At 44.7% G+C, this 17839-nt stretch overlaps 1 protein-coding gene across 3 annotated transcripts in view; it reads right to left on the reverse strand.

Moving 5' to 3' along the window:
• LOC147712286 (uncharacterized) overlaps positions 1–17839 on the reverse strand; it is an 88698-nt gene that overhangs the window by 69136 nt on the left and 1723 nt on the right. For all 3 annotated transcript variants that reach the window (XM_086923017.1, XM_086923016.1, XM_086923015.1), the window contains exons 2-3: positions 15220–15346; positions 13391–13480 (exon numbers count right to left, since the gene is read on the reverse strand). In XM_086923017.1, coding sequence (XP_086779143.1) covers positions 13391–13480; positions 15220–15346 — 217 coding nt within the window. The remainder of the gene's footprint in view (positions 1–13390; positions 13481–15219; positions 15347–17839) is intronic.

Here is a 17839-nt window from a genome sequence, read left to right on the forward strand (position 1 = left end):
AGTCAATGCGCTAATAACATCTAGGCTTGACTACGGTAACATTCTATATCTGGGCTCCAACTTAGCTGTAACCAGACGGTTGCAGCTTGTCCAGAACTCCGCAGCCAGGCTGTTGTGTAAGATCCCTAGGACAGCAAGGATCTCGAGCCACCTTAGAGACCTACACTGGTTGAAAGTTGAAAACCGGGTCCGGTTTAAGGCCTTGACCTACATGTTCAAGATTAGAGCGGGAACCGCACCACGGTATTTGCAGAAACTGGTTAAGCCTCATGTACCTGTACGCAATCTTCGCTCTTTAAATGGAGCAACTTTCACAGTACCCAGATTCAAACTGGCCCGAATGGGAGGTAAATCTTTTTCCCGCCTGGGACCAGTTCTTTGGAATTCCCTTCCTTTAGCCCTGCGGAAAGAGGAAAACTATGCCAGTTTTAAGAAACAAGTTAAAACCTGGCTGTTTAATAAATAACTGTTTAAATAAATAGCGGCCAATGTGTTGTCAACAGTTGCTTTCTGTGCTTTGCCCTTTTTAGCCATGGCGCCGGGAAACCCTTTGTGGGTATCTGTGCGCATTATAAATGTAAAAAATAAATAAATAAAATAAATTTGTTTTCATAAGGTGCTGTGCGAGTGGGAGAACCTCCGGCGACCCATGCTGCACCTCCCTATTTATGAGGGACTCAACACTTTTTTTTGCCTCAAACAATGACAATTGCTATTGCTCTTTTGACCTTCTTCCTTCTCATTCTGAAAGATAGCTTACCCCATTCGAAGTCAATGGGCTTATTGGATCACACATGAAAAGGGCATTAGAGACGCTACATAATTACACTTGGGAATAGCCTCTTGGACAGATCAGAGGTGTTTCTGCTAAATGTATATTACTTGTACACTTATTGAGAGCAAAATACTGAATTTTTTAAAATCCCCGTTTTGTCAGTTTTTTTGCTGTATTATTTAGGCACTGTACCCTGCTTTTAAAAATCATTGTGACTGCATACCTGCACTCGTTTTTCGCCACATTACTGTGTTTGGAGCTGAGCCTTTTCATCAGGGAAGGGCACCACACCACACTGCCTGAACGGCAGACATCTTTGGTGAGGGCAAGGATCCAAAGCAAGGATTGGCTGCTCTAGTTGTCAGAAGGACGCTAGAACAGTATTTAAGACAGGCAAATTAGGCGGCCAACTACTTGGGAATAGCCTCTTGGACAGATCAGAGGTGTTTCTGCTAAATGTATATTACTTGTACACTTATTGAGAGCAAAATACTGAATTTTTAAAAATCCCCGTTTTGTCCGTTTTTTTGCTGTATTATTTAGGCACTGTACCCTGCTTTTAAAAATCATTGTGACTGCATACCTGCACTCGTTTTTCGCCACATTACTGTGTTTGGAGCTGAGCCTTTTCATCAGGGAAGGGCACCACACCACACTGCCTGAACGGCAGACATCTTTGGTGAGGGCAAGGATCCAAAGCAAGGATTGGCTGCTCTAGTTGTCAGAAGGACGCTAGAACAGTATTTAAGACAGGCAAATTAGGCGGCCAACTACTTGGGAATAGCCTCTTGGACAGATCAGAGGTGTTTCTGCTAAATGTATATTACTTGTACACTTATTGAGAGCAAAATACTGAATTTTTAAAAATCCCCGTTTTGTCCGTTTTTTTGCTGTATTATTTAGGCACTGTACCCTGCTTTTAAAAATCATTGTGACTGCATACCTGCACTCGTTTTTCGCCACATTACTGTGTTTAGAGCTGAGCTTTTTCATCAGGGAAGGGCACCACACCACACTGCCTGAACGGCAGACATCTTTGGTGAGGGCAAGGATCCAAAGCAAGGATTGGCTGCTCTAGTTGTCAGAAGGACGCTAGAACAGTATTTAAGACAGGCAAATTAGGCGGCCAACTACTTGGGAATAGCCTCTTGGACAGATCAGAGGTGTTTCTGCTAAATGTATATTACTTGTACACTTATTGAGAGCAAAATACTGAATTTTTAAAAATCCCCGTTTTGTCCGTTTTTTTGCTGTATTATTTAGGCACTGTACCCTGCTTTTAAAAATCATTGTGACTGCATACCTGCACTCGTTTTTCGCCACATTACTGTGTTTAGAGCTGAGCTTTTTCATCAGGGAAGGGCACCACACCACACTGCCTGAACGGCAGACATCTTTGGTGAGGGCAAGGATCCAAAGCAAGGATTGGCTGCTCTAGTTGTCAGAAGGACGCTAGAACAGTATTTAAGACAGGCAAATTAGGCGGCCAACTACTTGGGAATAGCCTCTTGGACAGATCAGAGGTGTTTCTGCTAAATGTATATTACTTGTACACTTATTGAGAGCAAAATACTGAATTTTTAAAAATCCCCGTTTTGTCCGTTTTTTTGCTGTATTATTTAGGCACTGTACCCTGCTTTTAAAAATCATTGTGACTGCATACCTGCACTCGTTTTTCGCCACATTACTGTGTTTAGAGCTGAGCTTTTTCATCAGGGAAGGGCACCACACCACACTGCCTGAACGGCAGACATCTTTGGTGAGGGCAAGGATCCAAAGCAAGGATTGGCTGCTCTAGTTGTCAGAAGGACGCTAGAACAGTATTTAAGACAGGCAAATTAGGCGGCCAACTACTTGGGAATAGCCTCTTGGACAGATCAGAGGTGTTTCTGCTAAATGTATATTACTTGTACACTTATTGAGAGCAAAATACTGAATTTTTAAAAATCCCCGTTTTGTCCGTTTTTTTGCTGTATTATTTAGGCACTGTACCCTGCTTTTAAAAATCATTGTGACTGCATACCTGCACTCGTTTTTCGCCACATTACTGTGTTTAGAGCTGAGCTTTTTCATCAGGGAAGGGCACCACACCACACTGCCTGAACGGCAGACATCTTTGGTGAGGGCAAGGATCCAAAGCAAGGATTGGCTGCTCTAGTTGTCAGAAGGACGCTAGAACAGTATTTAAGACAGTCATGCTGACGCGCAGCGGGCACGCGCGGCAGGGTCGCCGGTGCGTCGCCGGAGTCGCGCCAGAGTCCAGCCCGTCTGCGCCCGTCCGCGCACGGACGGGCTCGGGGGCAGGGACCTCTGGACTAATGCGCTCCTACACCTCGGAAGACCTACGTAATCTGGATAAGGGTGAGGCTTGCCTTGATAACAACACCCTGAAGATACTAAGAACACATGCTATCTACAAACCATTGAACATCATACATCAAGATGCATTCTCCACCCTGAAAATAGCATGTCTAAATACCAGATCACTCCACTGCCACCACGTCGAGGTCTATAACCTGTTGCAAAACAACGACACTGATATACTGACCTTAACAGAGACCTGGATGAGTGAGAGCTCAATGCCAGACATCCTGGCCGCTCTCCCCAGCGGCTATGATGCTTTATGGCAAAACCGCCCAGGAAACACACGGGGAGGAGGGGTAGCTGTGATTTTCAAAAAGATGCTGTCAGTAGAAATCCTACTATCAGAGACAGTCGACCTGGCTGATCTACTTGGGGTGAAAGTCACAGTAAACAGCTCATGCTGGGTGGTGTTAGCGGTCTATCGCCCTCCCAACGCAACCCCAACCTTCCAGGACTTATTCGCCCCCATCATATCTGACCTTTGTACTCGCTACTCGAAAATCTTAGTCACAGGAGACTTCAACCTGCACTGGGATAAACCTCACTGGGACGCTCCTATGCGCCATTTGGACACTTTGATGTCAGCGCTAAACTTTAAACAGATCGTGAATGTCCCCACGCACACCAAAGGTCACACCCTTGACCTGGTATGGACTACAGACCCCTCACTAACGCTGAAAGAAGTTGCCCCATGTATCTGGTCTGATCACTACCTAATTTCCTGTGAGCTACGTATTGAGGGCCAAATAATCAAACCAACATTGGAGGCTAGGAAAACCCGCAAATGGGCAGAGGTCGATTTGAGGACCCTGACCGAGGTATTCCTGCCCAGAGATTGCCCCCCGAACTTAGATCATAGTCTAGATCAGCAATACGCGGATTTAACGCGCTCCCTGACACTAGCTATTGATCAGATAGCGCCAATAAAAATGAAGGCGCTAAAAGGCCCGGGTAAGGATGCCCCTTGGTTCACGCCAGTACTGAGGGACCATAAAAAGAAACTTAGAGCCCTAGAAAGAAGCTGGAGGAAAACTAAACTGGACTCAGCCAGGAACCTCTACCGTGCCGCCTTGAACGCATACAAAAAACACATCATCCTTGCCAAAGCCGAGTACTACGAATCCCGTCTAAGTAAGGCAGTCAACGTGCAGAAAGAGACTTTTAAGATCCTGTCGGAGTTGACCAAAAAACCAGACAGCGTTCAGTCTCCCATAAACTGCAATTGCTTTCAGGATTATTTCTTGGAGAAAGTAAGAACCATCATCCAGGACATAAAAAATGGGCCGCTTAATGGAATGGCTACACCTATAATCCCCCAAAATCAAACTGACTGTGCTATCACACTGTTTCCAGAGATTGACATCTTGAGCCTGCAGCAGTTGATGGCCAGAATCAAATCTGGATCTCCAGCGGACCCTTGTCCACCTAAAGTTTTTCAGGCAGCTCGTCCACTATTGGAGGAGCAAGTCATCCATCTCCTAAATAGATCTCTGGAATTAGGACAACTACCAGCAGCACTTAAGGAAGCGCGGGTAAGACCGCTGTTGAAAAAACCTGGCGTAGACCCCGCAATACTAAAAAACTATAGGCCGATCTCTCAGCTACCATTCCTCTCTAAAGTACTGGAGCAACATGTATTAAAATCTTTGTCCATGTACTTGGAGTCCCACTCCCTGCTTCACGAACGACAAGCAGGGTTCCGAGCACACCACAGCACCGAGTTGGTGATGCTCTCGGTGCTGGATGAATTGAGAGGCTTGGCTGACGGTAAAAAACCGAGCGCCCTGATTTTATTAGACCTTTCAGCGGCGTTCGATACCGTCAGTCATGCGTTGCTACTGGAAAGGCTGAGTGACTTTGGCATCAAAGGCCGGGCTTTCGAGTGGTTGCAGTCCTTTCTGTCAGGAAGGACACAAAGAATACAACTCGGAGAAGAAATCTCCGCAGTGGGAGAAATAGAATGTGGGGTACCTCAGGGCTCGGCCCTATCCCCACTGCTGTTTAACTTATATCTGCAGCCTCTGATTGCCTCCCTGGCGAGTATGGGCTGCACAGTATATAACTACGCAGACGACACGCAGCTGCTGCTGAGTGTTGACAATACAAACACCGCCCAACTCCACACTCAGAATATCTTGAGACACACGGTCCAGTGGATGACAGGAAACCTCCTAAAAATCAATCCAGATAAGACTGAGGTCTTGGTTATTTCATCTACCACCTCACCATGGTTTGACCTCTACTGGCCCGCAGAGTTAGGTCCAGCCCCAAAACCCAGTTTGAACGTGAAGAGCCTGGGGATCAAACTGGATTGTGACCTCTCTATGGTCAGCCAAATCTCTTCAGTGGTGGGCAGCTGTACTAATATCATCCGACAGCTACGGAAATTAGTGCCTATCATTTCCCAATCTATGCTACGTTCCATCGTCGCAGCTACTGTGATTTCACGCATAGATTATGGAAATGCCCTCTACCTTGGCCTACCAAAAACCTTGATAAATAGGCTACAGGTGGTGATGAATGATGCCGCTCGTCTTATCTTCAGACAGCCAAGACACACTAAAGCTTCCCCCCTGCTACAAAGCCTCCACTGGCTCCCTATTAAGGAGCGAGTGGAATTTAAAAATCTGTGCATCGCCCATAAAGCCATCTATGGCATGGCACCTGCGTACATCAAAGATCGCCTGGCAATGTATAGCCCAAAGAGAGCTCTTAGGTCCTCAGACTCTCAGCTATTAGTCTGCCCTCGGTACAAACTTGCCACCAAGGGTGGTAGAGCCTTTTCGGTGCTGGTTCCGCATTTATGGAACACACTACCTGAGCCACTACGAAAGGAAGGAAACCTCCTACGTTTCAGAAAGGGGCTGAAAACGCTGTTGTTCAGGAGAGCCCTGTGAGCCACGTAGGCTAGTGGACGCCCTCTGTACTGTCAAAGTTGTTGTCTACCATCGATTCCCGAGCGCTTAGAGGCCTGTAGGTGATTGAGCGCGCTACAAATCAAAAATAACAATAACAATAACAATGGAAAACAAGCTCATAGCTAATGCATCTAAGACAAAAGTGCTGATCTTTGGTCACAAGTTAAAAACCTAACATTGGCATGACAGCTGGGCCCTCTAAGGATAACCATGACCAATAAGTACACCTACCTGGGAGTACAATTTACAGATACCTGCAGACCAGTACTGCAGGTTAAAGCACTGAAGGCAAAAGCAGCTAAGCTAACATACGGCTACGGCAAATTACACCACAAGCTTGTAAGTCACTCGACGGAGGGGATCCGACGAGTAATGCAAGCCAAGATAATGTCTACACTCAGCTATGGCCACTTTGTCTTCCCTGGTTTGTTGACCAAAAAATTGGAGGGCCTATACACAATGGCATATAGAAAAGGCTTCAAGCTCCCTTACATGACTAGGCGTTCACTGATCCGTCTATAATTCAACATCACAGCAATGGACATTGAATGCAAAAAAGACATAGTCAAATTCCAACATAACGTGATCAATGCATGTCCGGGCACAATTAGGGCAGCACTACAGGTGGTCTTTACAGATAACAATAGTCGCTGGGCGTGGTACTTCTTGAAGGCCAATAAAACACTGGGACTGTCAATCGAACTCTCAACAGACATATCATTAACAAAGTGTAGTCTAAAGACCGTGCTCAAAAAGTGTGGCAAGAACATCTCTAGGCAACAAGACCTTGAACCGATTAGACCAGTTCTGGGTGCAGAAGGCCTCATTAATTCACATGAAACTCCTGCATGCCAGCCCTATTTAAAGACAGGTCTTGGAAGGCAAGCACTACAAAATGTCATGAGGGTGAGGCTCCTAAATTTGTCAATACAAGACTATAGTGCCCACTGGAAAAACTGTTAGTTAAGTGGGTACGGTTGTTGTCTGCGCCAATACCACACAGAATCTGTGGAACATGTCATTTGCTGTTGCCCAGCTTTGCTGTCCCCAAGGCGCATGTATTTAAGAACCATGTTCATACATCACGGCGTAAAAACATGCAAGGAGGCCTTAAGGCACATTTACACCACCATAGTCCTGATGAAGCTTCAATGTTCTTACGATCGGCCAGAGAAGTAACAGTTGAATAAATCATGCTGCAAGGACCACTGGCACTTGCAACTACTTAGCATAGCACTTTTGATACTATTTATGTCTATACTAACTTTTACTAGGAACAGGATGCCCTCCGCAGTTTGCATACCCCCCGCATGTCAAATTCTACATGAGTTGTTTCTAAACTGACCTTTTTTTTAGGTCTCGCGACTGCGTTGCGGTACGCAGCACTGCTCGCGAGGCACGAGACCCCTAGTACTTGAAAAACGGGGTTTTAGCACTGATCTAGGAATCGCACACGCTCGTGCGTGTGCTTTTCCTTTTGTGCTACCTCATTGGCCTTTGTGTGCGTCCTTTTATAAAAGACTGCACGCAATTGGCCAAAGGTGGGTGCATTGCTCCGCACATGGCCTATTGATGTCTATTACGCGTTTGGTGCGCTTTTTTGTTTTCCAAGCTGAAGTCAAAGCGAACGCTTTTCCCTGCTGCTTGTTGAGTCTGACACCTTTGCCAGGCCGAGTTCATTTTCCACCACTGTCAGCACTGAGGTCATTTCTACAAGTCCGTCCTGTGTAGTTCTGGGTGTTTGCGTTAGTTTACCGTATGATTTGTACAGTGTTTCTGCAATAAAGAAACACTAATATTGTTCCACTATAAAAACATAAAGATTCTCTCTTTGGATAATCCGATATGTAAACATGAAAAGAATGAACAATGCCTTCTTACCATGTTTGTACCAACTGGTAACTGAAAGGGGCCGCTGAGCAGCAAGCGAATGAAGCCAGTAGGTCTGTCCGCTGCAGGCACCAGAGCTACCGAGAGGGGCCTCTGCCCCTGGGCCATGGGACCTCGGCCGGGCGGGTAGGAGGAAGACAGTGCTCGCCCCTTCCTGGCTGCTCCAGTTTCTCCCCGGAGCCGGAAGGCGGTCTCCCGGCCCTGCGCAGGCGTCTCCTTGTCTCCCCCTTTGCCGCTGTGATTAGTCAGCTCTGACAGGCGCTGGTATGGTGCTTCCTACCAGAGCCAGCCTCAGCAGCGCGCAGGCGGACGGGGGTGGGGCGCTTGGTGGAGTGACCTTGCTTTGACCGGCAGCAGCAGCAGCATCTCCCGCTACGGCAGGGGCAGTGGCAGAAGGGGGAGCCCAGGGCTGCAGCCTCTCCTACCCCTGCACTCCGGCCACCTCTCTGCCGACCCCAGCCCAGGAGCATGGAGCCCGCCGCCATGCCCCCGCTCAAGGAGGTGCGCTGGATTCGGTCTTTCTGCCCCTAGACTAGCTCATCAGCTCCTACCGGCTGCCCCAGGTCTTGCGGCTGGACACCAGTGAGTACAGCGGCGCCGTGCCAAGAGGGGCCTGTGTGGGGAGCGAGAACCCAGGGTCCAGGACAACGCACCAGCTCGGCTGTCACTGGCTGTGCAGTCGGCACTGAGACGCAGCCTGACAGCCAGCAGCTCTCTTGACCCCATCCTCCCCTTCAAATGAATGGCTGCTGCCTACCTCAGCTCAGGAGTTTTTATTTCATAATATTACCGTAGATTGATTTCCTATCGTAGGCATTAAAACTTTCAAAAGAAAAGCAGGTAACATAAATACCAAGTTTGGGGGGCGGTCAAGGTGCGAATTTGCAGCAGAGAAATGAGCATCTTTATTTCTCCTTGGATTCCAATTAGAAGGAATGATATTGTTCTTAGGAAAAAGTTAAGGGTGGTTGGCGCTTTTCTAAAAAGAAGCTGATCTCCCATTAAAAGCGACGGCAGACTTGTATGAGGTTTACCTTCCCACAGTTCTCTTTACCTCTTTCCTGTTGTGAGTACCAGAGTTCTGACTATGAAAGAGTCGCTGAGGAGTCCCGGTGCTGTAATTACGCCCGAGCACCACCGGACGCTAGTGTGGCACAGCTCTCTACCTGCAATGCCTCTTAACTCTGCTTCATTTCCTGATGATGTATTTGTTGGGCCACAAGAGAAGAATAGAATTGGGGTTCTTGAATATTCATGTGCTATAACGCCTTGGTTGGGTATTTTGTATGTTAAATAAAACAAAGGCACCAATACAGAAAAAAACATACAAAATCACGTCTTGGGCTTATAAATTAGAGCACAGCCGCATTAAAATTAATAAACTACTGTGTCTTTCGTGAGCAAAAAGAAAACTCCAGGGTGATACTTTTTTTTCCAGTTAAACGAATCTTTAGGGCTGACGTTAGCCAAGACCTTTTGATATATAGATTTTTTTTTATATAAATAAGTATAATATATTTTCAAATTTATAGGGGCTTCTTTCATCCAGCCCACTTCCACTGTTGTTCTGTTATTGTACCATTCACATTTTTTGACTGCCACTACGGTATGGGGCAACGCGTCAGCCCACTTCACCCATTGGCTAAGGTCACTGTGAGTGACAGCATTCTGCCCTTTAACAAACCGCTCATCCACACAATGTGGTTCCCTTAAGTGTCAAAGTCTACTATGGCAATGGATGGTTTTTCAGACCAAAAATACTTTTGCTTTTAGACATTTTCTTCTTTATTTAGATGTATGAGTGCGTAATGCCTATCAGCTTACTCATTTTTTTGTTGAAAAAACATGAAAAAACGAGCATTTACACAGCTAAAAGACTACCAATCCAATTGACTTATTGGCTATCCAACGGGCGGTTGGAAACCTGTACAACTGGGGGTCGGTTAAACGCTCTGCCCCTCGTAGGGGGGGGGGGGGCGTGAGCAAGAGGGTGGACCAATGGTTCACCGGAAGTGAGAGTGGCTATCCCCTCACCACGACCGCTAAGTAATGATTGGCTGAGGCCACGATGCAAGTTGGCCCATCAGGTGGTAGGCCGCGAGGGGCGGCTTGCCTTTGTATCACCTGTAAGATAACCCACTGTGTTAGCATATGTGTATGCTAATAAACCTGCAGCTATTTTCTCCAACAAAAAGTTGTCTTGTCTTCTTATTTATGCTACATGTACGTTGCTGCGGGAGGGCAGGTAAGTGAGCCGATATTGGCACTATCCCACTTGCAGGCCATTCGAGACAACCGTAGAACACATTAGAGGCATTAATCTGAGATCAAACCTGTCATGCTGCTATTCCTGGCAGAACATATTAAAGCATTCATGCACCAGCCCTTTCCCCCGACAGACATGCAGATCTGCTCCACGGCCCCCCCTCAGCAAAAGTGGTGAGTCGGTGAGGGCCTCCCGTCCTTGTAATATGCAGGGGGTCTCCCTCAAGTTTTGTTACGCAACTGTATAGGCCCCCCCATGCATAATCTTGCTGACCTTTCCGGATGCTTTCCCTGACATTTAATTTTCATATACCTCATTATTTGTATTTTATTTAGAGGTGTTTTCTGTCAGTTTTATGCACTGCACAAATGTCTCTCTGAAGTCGCATCCTGTGCAATTGATGTATATTTTTGCCAGTACAGTGCATACCTTGGCCATATGTATGTTGTGGCTTTAGGATTCCCAATGTCCAGTTACTGCTTAAAATCAAAACAACTGGACTATTTAACAGCGCGGTGTTTGACCACAATAAATCCAAATACAGTGTTGCTCTTTTCAATATAGCATATTCTAAATCAAACAAGCATTTGCAATGCAATAGGTCTCGCATTATTACAGTTTGAGCTATTGGCATTGCTAAATAATGCAACACCAATAGCTCAAACTTTAATAATGTGAGACCTATTGCATTGCAAATGCTGTTTGGTACAAAGTTACTTAAGTACAGTTACTTTTGAAGTATCTTTGCATTTTAACCTCTTTTTGTTTTATTTAGATTTTATGTATTTTATTATAACCTTTTCTAATTTGCATTTTCTTCCGCTTTTGTAAAGGATTTATATTAATAATACAATAAAGTTGTTGCACAGTGTTAAGTCAATGGGCAAATACAGTTCAGTCTGCTGATGCATGTTATGGGCTAGAGGTTATCTCCTAAGCAATAAGGCTGCCCATATTGTATTGTGTTGTAATTGCGTTTATATAGCGCTTACTACCCCTGACGAGGCGTTGAAGCTCTTTTTAGGCGAGTAGCACGCTACTCCGGGACCCAAAGAGAATTAGTGTTGAGTTAGTATAAAGAAACATGCAAGTACATTTTAAGTGGTGGCTAGGTTAGTCAGTTATTTGGATTTGGAATGATAGCAGAAGGATAGAGGAGGACAAAGGTTTGTATTTATATAGCGCTTGTTGACGCACACTATTCAGGGAGCCTACAAAGGATTAGTGGTGAATTAACATGGTGAAATATGAAGTAATTTCAGTGGTGGTTATTAGTCAGTTACAGTGAGAAGGATAGCAGAGGGATGAAAGGGGAAGAAAGATTTGCATTCATATAGCCCTGTTGGGTGTTGAATTGCTGTTCTGGCGAGTAGCACGCCACTCCGGAACCCATAAAGGATTACTGTTGAAAATTAGTATAGTAAAAAAAGAAAAATGAAGTAATTTGAGTAGTGGATAGGTTATTCAGTTATTTGGGGAGTATATTAGTATAGTTTAATATGGAATTTGAGAAGTGAACATGTTAGTCTGTTAATTTTGATTGAAAAGGATAGTGGAGGGATAAAAGAGTAAAATAACATTTTTTTAAACTTTTTTTTTAGGTCTTAGCAATAGGAGGAGGCTTTTGGATGAGTAAAAAGGAGTTTTGGGTACTGCTAAATGAGAAAAAGGGCAGCATTTCTGGCCCTAGTCCCGACCAGTCTCGAACAGGCTCAAACAGGCAACTACCCTTGTCCTCTCCGCCCTTAACAGGCTCAAACAGGCAACTACACTTGTCCTCTCCGCCCTTAACAGGCTCAAACAGGTAACTACCCTTGTCCTCTCCGTCCTTAGCCTCGACGCCCGGGCTGAGACGCCCTAAGCCTGGCATTTTTTATAGCCCTAGTAATCAGGTGACCCCTTCAGCCAATGGAAACCCTAACCCTAACACTATCCAATCACGATACTAGCCCTAAAATCTAGAACCAATAGGAGACTAGGACCTTACTGCCAATCTTAGCCCTAGTCCAAGCACCCAATCAGTTCAAAAACCCTGATCTCTACGTCCAATAAAGGCCTTAGCCCTACCAGTAGTCCCAACCCAAGTCCAAGCAGCCAATGGTACAGGTAGCCCTAGTTCCTGCTTCCAATAGAAAGCCTAACCCTACTCTTAGTCCCACAACTAGTCCAACAACCAATCCCACCAGAAGCCCTAAATAGCTACTTCCAATTAAAGGTCTAACCCTAGCTCTAGTCCCACCCTACTCCCAACAACCAATAACATAGGAAGCCCTAGTCCCTACTTCCAATAGAAATCCTAACCCTAGCCCTAGTCCCAACCCTACAATGATTGAATCACAGACCCAGAAACCAATCATAACCCTCAAGTACCCAACCAATAAGGACATTAACCCTAACCCAATAAAAAAACAGATACAACCAGTAACCAGTAACAATCCACATAGATACACTTACTCTACACAATGTCTCATAATTCCAATCAGCATAATTCCACTCAACTCCACACAGTTCATGTCACATAATTCAATGCCACACATTTCCATTCCACACCACACAACCCAACACCAAACCACATCATTCAACTTAACACAATTACACAATGCACCACATACTTCCAAACAACATCACATAATTCCACGACATTCAACAGCACACCACATAATTAAACTTCACTACACACAACTCCACAACACAAAATACCATTCCACATAATTACACTCCATGACACACAAACCACTTCACATAATTCCAGTACACACAGTACCACATAATTACTAACCACACAATTCCACTGCACCCCAGGGCCACATAATTCCACTACACAAATCCACTCCACACCACACAATTCCACAACTAACAATTCCAATCCAACCCACATAATTCCACTCCACACCTCATACAGCCACTCCACTCCATAACACATGGGTAAAGGACATTGTCTATTTACAATGACAATAGCTCTAACTCTTGCACAAACAAGATATATTGGCTTTGCCAATGATTGTTTTTAGTAGTAACACTTAAATGTTGCGAATAAGCAAAAAGTAGTACCTTACTCTAAATTGTAAGTCACTAAATAAAGTGTTATATATTTATTCTTCTTTGTGAGGAATGAACCCATTACAGTTTCCCTGGGATTGTTGCAGACTATGTTCTTTTTTCACACTCACATCATACCTTGTATTTTGGATTTTTGATGTACCATCGGCCCTGCGTCTTCTTTTTCCTTCGGTCGTAAAGAAAACACTGAGGTGGCAATTAGAGGACCTATAATAAAAAAATTAAACCATAACAGTTTACAACTTAATGTAAAATACATTCCAGTAGTGTTATTATAGAAAAGATGTGGGATGCAACCATCACACAATGTCAGAGTTCACAGCATGAAACTGAGGAAATTACAGAAAGAATCCACAATGGACTGGCACAAGGTTGACAGCATCTTACATTTCAGACCACTTCTCAGTTTGCTGTGACTTACATTACACTGGAAGATCTGTCACAGAGTCCACACAGGGAAAGGTGCACATTTTTCCCTTTGTGCCATACTTGTATTCTTATTGTAGTCTGTGGAGCCTGTAGTACCTGCAACGGCTCAAAAAATGCAAAAACATACTGGGCTGTCTGGAGCGCATGCACTAACTTCACAACTCAGCGAGTGAGAATGTATGATCCTGATACCGCAACGTAGAAACAGTAAGTTGCAACCATAGCTCCATGTTTTTGGACTGTGAGGCCTGCAAAGCATTCCCTAACTTGTGGTATTTTTGAGGTAGCGCAAGTGACAAAGACGGCAAGCATTCTTTAAATGAATCCACATTGCTCACTTCTAAGCCTGTAATTTTCAAGACATTAAATAAGATTTGAAAACAATATTGACATGGCTATTGAACTGGCAATTGATACGTTACTTAAAGCAAAATCGGAGGGGGGTACTAGGAGCCAATAAAGTTCCAATATCTAGGCTCCACCAGAAATATTCAAACCAAAAGAGAAGGTACTGTTCCAACAGAAAAAAGGTAGAAAAACAAAACAGTGGACGAGAATTATTTTCTGGCACCCTCACACATCCTTGGGGATGTCATGTTTCATCATCAGGCGTTGCTCCGTGTAGGCCTAGTGCTGCAATGCCCTTTAGGCCCCACGAAGGACCTCTTTGGCAGAGATCTTTTATCTTTTTTGTGTGGGCATCCTAAATGTGTGGCATGGAATGATATGTATTCGATAGTGAGGAAACACTACATTAAACTGTCTAAGAGATACCCCCAAAAATATTTTAATGTGCTGGTTCTCCTGGCAGGATTAAAAACTGTACAGGGTCAGGGCTACTGTAGGGGCGTGATGTACCCAAGTAGCTACAAAGCTATGGGTATAGTCAGGTTAGGTGTTGTCAGGTCGACATGTTTCACGCCCAAAGGTCAAATAAAAGATCCATTGTGCTTCTTCAAGACCTAAAAAAGGAGGGTGGTAATCCTACCCTCCACCTAAACCGTTGTGAGTAGTATAGGTATTACCCTGAAAGTAAATACCTGGTTCAGTGGTAAAAAAATGATCATCCAACCTGAAAAGGAAGCGAAAACAGTAGGAAGAATAAAATTGTGTGCATAGATTCTGCATATCTGGTTCAATGCATCACCAGGATCGCTCTGGTAGTACACAATATCAAAATGTGTCTGAAAGGTAGACATGTACATACTGTTATTGGCACCCTTCATCATACAGCAAAAACAATAAAAGATCTCTGCCAAAGCGAAGCTTCATGGGGCCTGTAGGGCATTGCAGCGCCGGTCCTACAAGGAGCAACGCCCAATGATAAAGCATGACATCCCCAGTGATGTGTGAAAACACTAGGAAAAAATCCTTTGGATTCCCTCTCTCCGTGTCTCATCCACCGTTTTGTCTCTCTTTCTTTTTCTGATTGGAACAACTGATATGTTACACCTTTAAACAAAGACACTGGCAACTGATACACTATTTTCATACACAAAGACAGAGTGTAACCTCACCAAGAGAACTCAGGGCTTGGTTGATTTCCTGCATCACGTTGTTGTAAAGTTCCTTCTGCCAGTGATGTAAAAGAGTCCACTCCTCTTCCGAGAAACATGCAACCACATCACAAAATGTAACTGGTGCCTGGAAAACACAATTTGCTTTATAGATTAGGTAACACCTTAAAACTAAGTGGGACTCAAGCAAAATTTGATACTCTTTGTTTTCCCAGTAAAGTAACACATGTTAACAAAAAAAGTCTATCAATAACTGCTTAGGGCAAGATTCACTAATGATTTTTTGTGTACCGAATTATTTGAATTTAGGTACACAAAGTAAGTATTTAATTGATGGGATTCCACATCTAGGTTGCCCTGAATAAATGTGGCAATCCCTCCAGTGTGCTGAATTACTAAATTAATGAATTTGTTAAGGACATGGATGAGGGTGTGAAGCAGCAGGGGCCTTTGAAGTGAAGCTAAGCTTCACTTCAAAGGTGTGGGAGGAGTGCGGCTGAGGGAACAGACGGCGATTTGATGATGTGCAAGCGCATTTTAAGCGCATTGACCTAAAAGCGCACGGGCACAGCACCAAATCGCCAGTTGGGTAAAGTCTGTTTAAAGCCCTATAGTCTCGCTCTGCTAAATGCGCATGCGCATTGAGAGGCGAGACCTAAAAAGGCAGAGGCTTGGCAATTATCCACAACAACAGCCTATCAGTGTCCGAAATTGATACCTTTAAATACAACTCCTTTGAATTCCTTACTACCAACATCAAAACCACCAAAAACAATCTAATGCATTGCCACCTCCTATACCATCCCACAGGTAACACCACCACGTTCACAGAACACCTGTCAGACCTGATCGCCCACTGTTCTCTCCGAGAGACCAACAACTTCATTCTAGGCGATCTCAACCTCCACTGGAACGATGAGAACAGTGCTACAGTACAATTCCTGAATGAGCTACTACATTCCAACAACCTTACCCAACACTGCTCAAAAGAGACCCACAACAAAGGGGCAATCCTGGACGCCATCATCGCCCAACATGACGCAATTACTATACACCACATCCTTCCGGTCGACTGGTCAGACCATCACCTAATCCTATTCCACCTCGCTCAACCGATCCTGTCTCACCCACCCATCGCAGACCCCCCTACATGGTCTAGGAATCTATCGCAGATCAACACAGCGGAACTAGAAGAAAGAATATCCTCCCTTCTGCCAATCTGCCCGGACGGCCTCTAAACTGCTGAACTCACTTCACACTACAACACAACCATGTCCGCCATCTTAGACCAACTAGCACCCTGTAAACAGAAAAAACCTAGGAACACCCCATCCAGAACCTGGTTTAACAAGGACATCAATTAGGAAAGAAGACATCTTAGAGTTACAGAACGTCATTGGAGAAAGAATCCTTCCTCCAGCTGTTGTGAGGAACTTAGATCAGCAAGAAGAAGGTACGAAAAGCATATCAATAACGAAAAAACTAACTTTTTCTGTACTGCGTGGACAAGGCAAAAACAGACCAAGAGATTTCTTTGACATCAGCAAAAAACAAATATCCAAGCTGTCTACTATCCATGTCCAGCCCTCTAAAACCCTATGTGATAACTTCTCCAACTTCTTTAACGAAAAAATCTCCAAGATTGAACTATCACTCGGCATCAACCTCCATCCTCCCGGCAATAACAACATCACAGCAACCAAAACCACCTTTAGAGGGCGACCCGCAATCGCCTGGTCCTCCTTCGACCACATCCAAAAAGACGAGATCCTCAATCTAATCTCCTCCTCCAAGCCCTCATCGCACAACCTCGACCAAATTCCTTCCCAAATGGCTAAAGAACTGAAACTCACCCTTTCACCAATTTGGTGCGAAATCATTAACAGCTCCCTAAAAACTGGCATCATACCAGACTGCCTAAAAGTCAGCCAAGTTACACCTCTTCTGAAGAAACCAGGCTTAGACACCAACGACCTGCATAACTTCAGACCGGTCTCGAGTCTTCCCTTCCTAGCCAAAATCTTAGAAAATGTGAGCTCCGCCAACTGAACAATCAGATCGCCAATATTAATCAACTAGACCATCACCAATCAGGCTTTATAAAAGACTATAGCACCAAAACCGCAATCCTCAACATCGTAGATGACATCCGCAACTCCCTTGATTCAGACCATTGTTGTCTACTCATCCTCCTAGACTTGTCAGCAGCCTTTGACACGGTAGACCAAAGGCTTCTCATCAAGGCTCTCAAAGAGCGGGTAGGTGCGGATGATGTGGTCCTTCAATGGTTCTCCTCCTTCTTTCAGAATCGCTCCCAAAGAGTTAAAATCAAATCCTTCACATCTGACCCTCTCCCTGTGACCATAGGTGTCCCCCAAGGATCCGTTCTCTCCCCTTAACTGTTAAACATATATATGGCCCCCTCACCACCATTCTAAAAAAGCCAATATCCCTTTCCATCTCTAGCCAGATGATACCCAGATCTACCTGGAAACCTCCTACTTTAACGACATTCTAAGACTCAACAACACTCTCAGAGAAGTCCCAGACTGGCTAGCAACGAACCACCTTAAACTCAATCAAGAAAAAACCTAGATCCTCCTCATCTCTAACAAGGAGG

The sequence above is a fragment of the Lissotriton vulgaris genome, chromosome 5 (genome assembly GCF_964263255.1).
Source record: "Lissotriton vulgaris chromosome 5, aLisVul1.2, whole genome shotgun sequence".
Classification (NCBI taxonomy): domain Eukaryota; kingdom Metazoa; phylum Chordata; class Amphibia; order Caudata; family Salamandridae; genus Lissotriton; species Lissotriton vulgaris.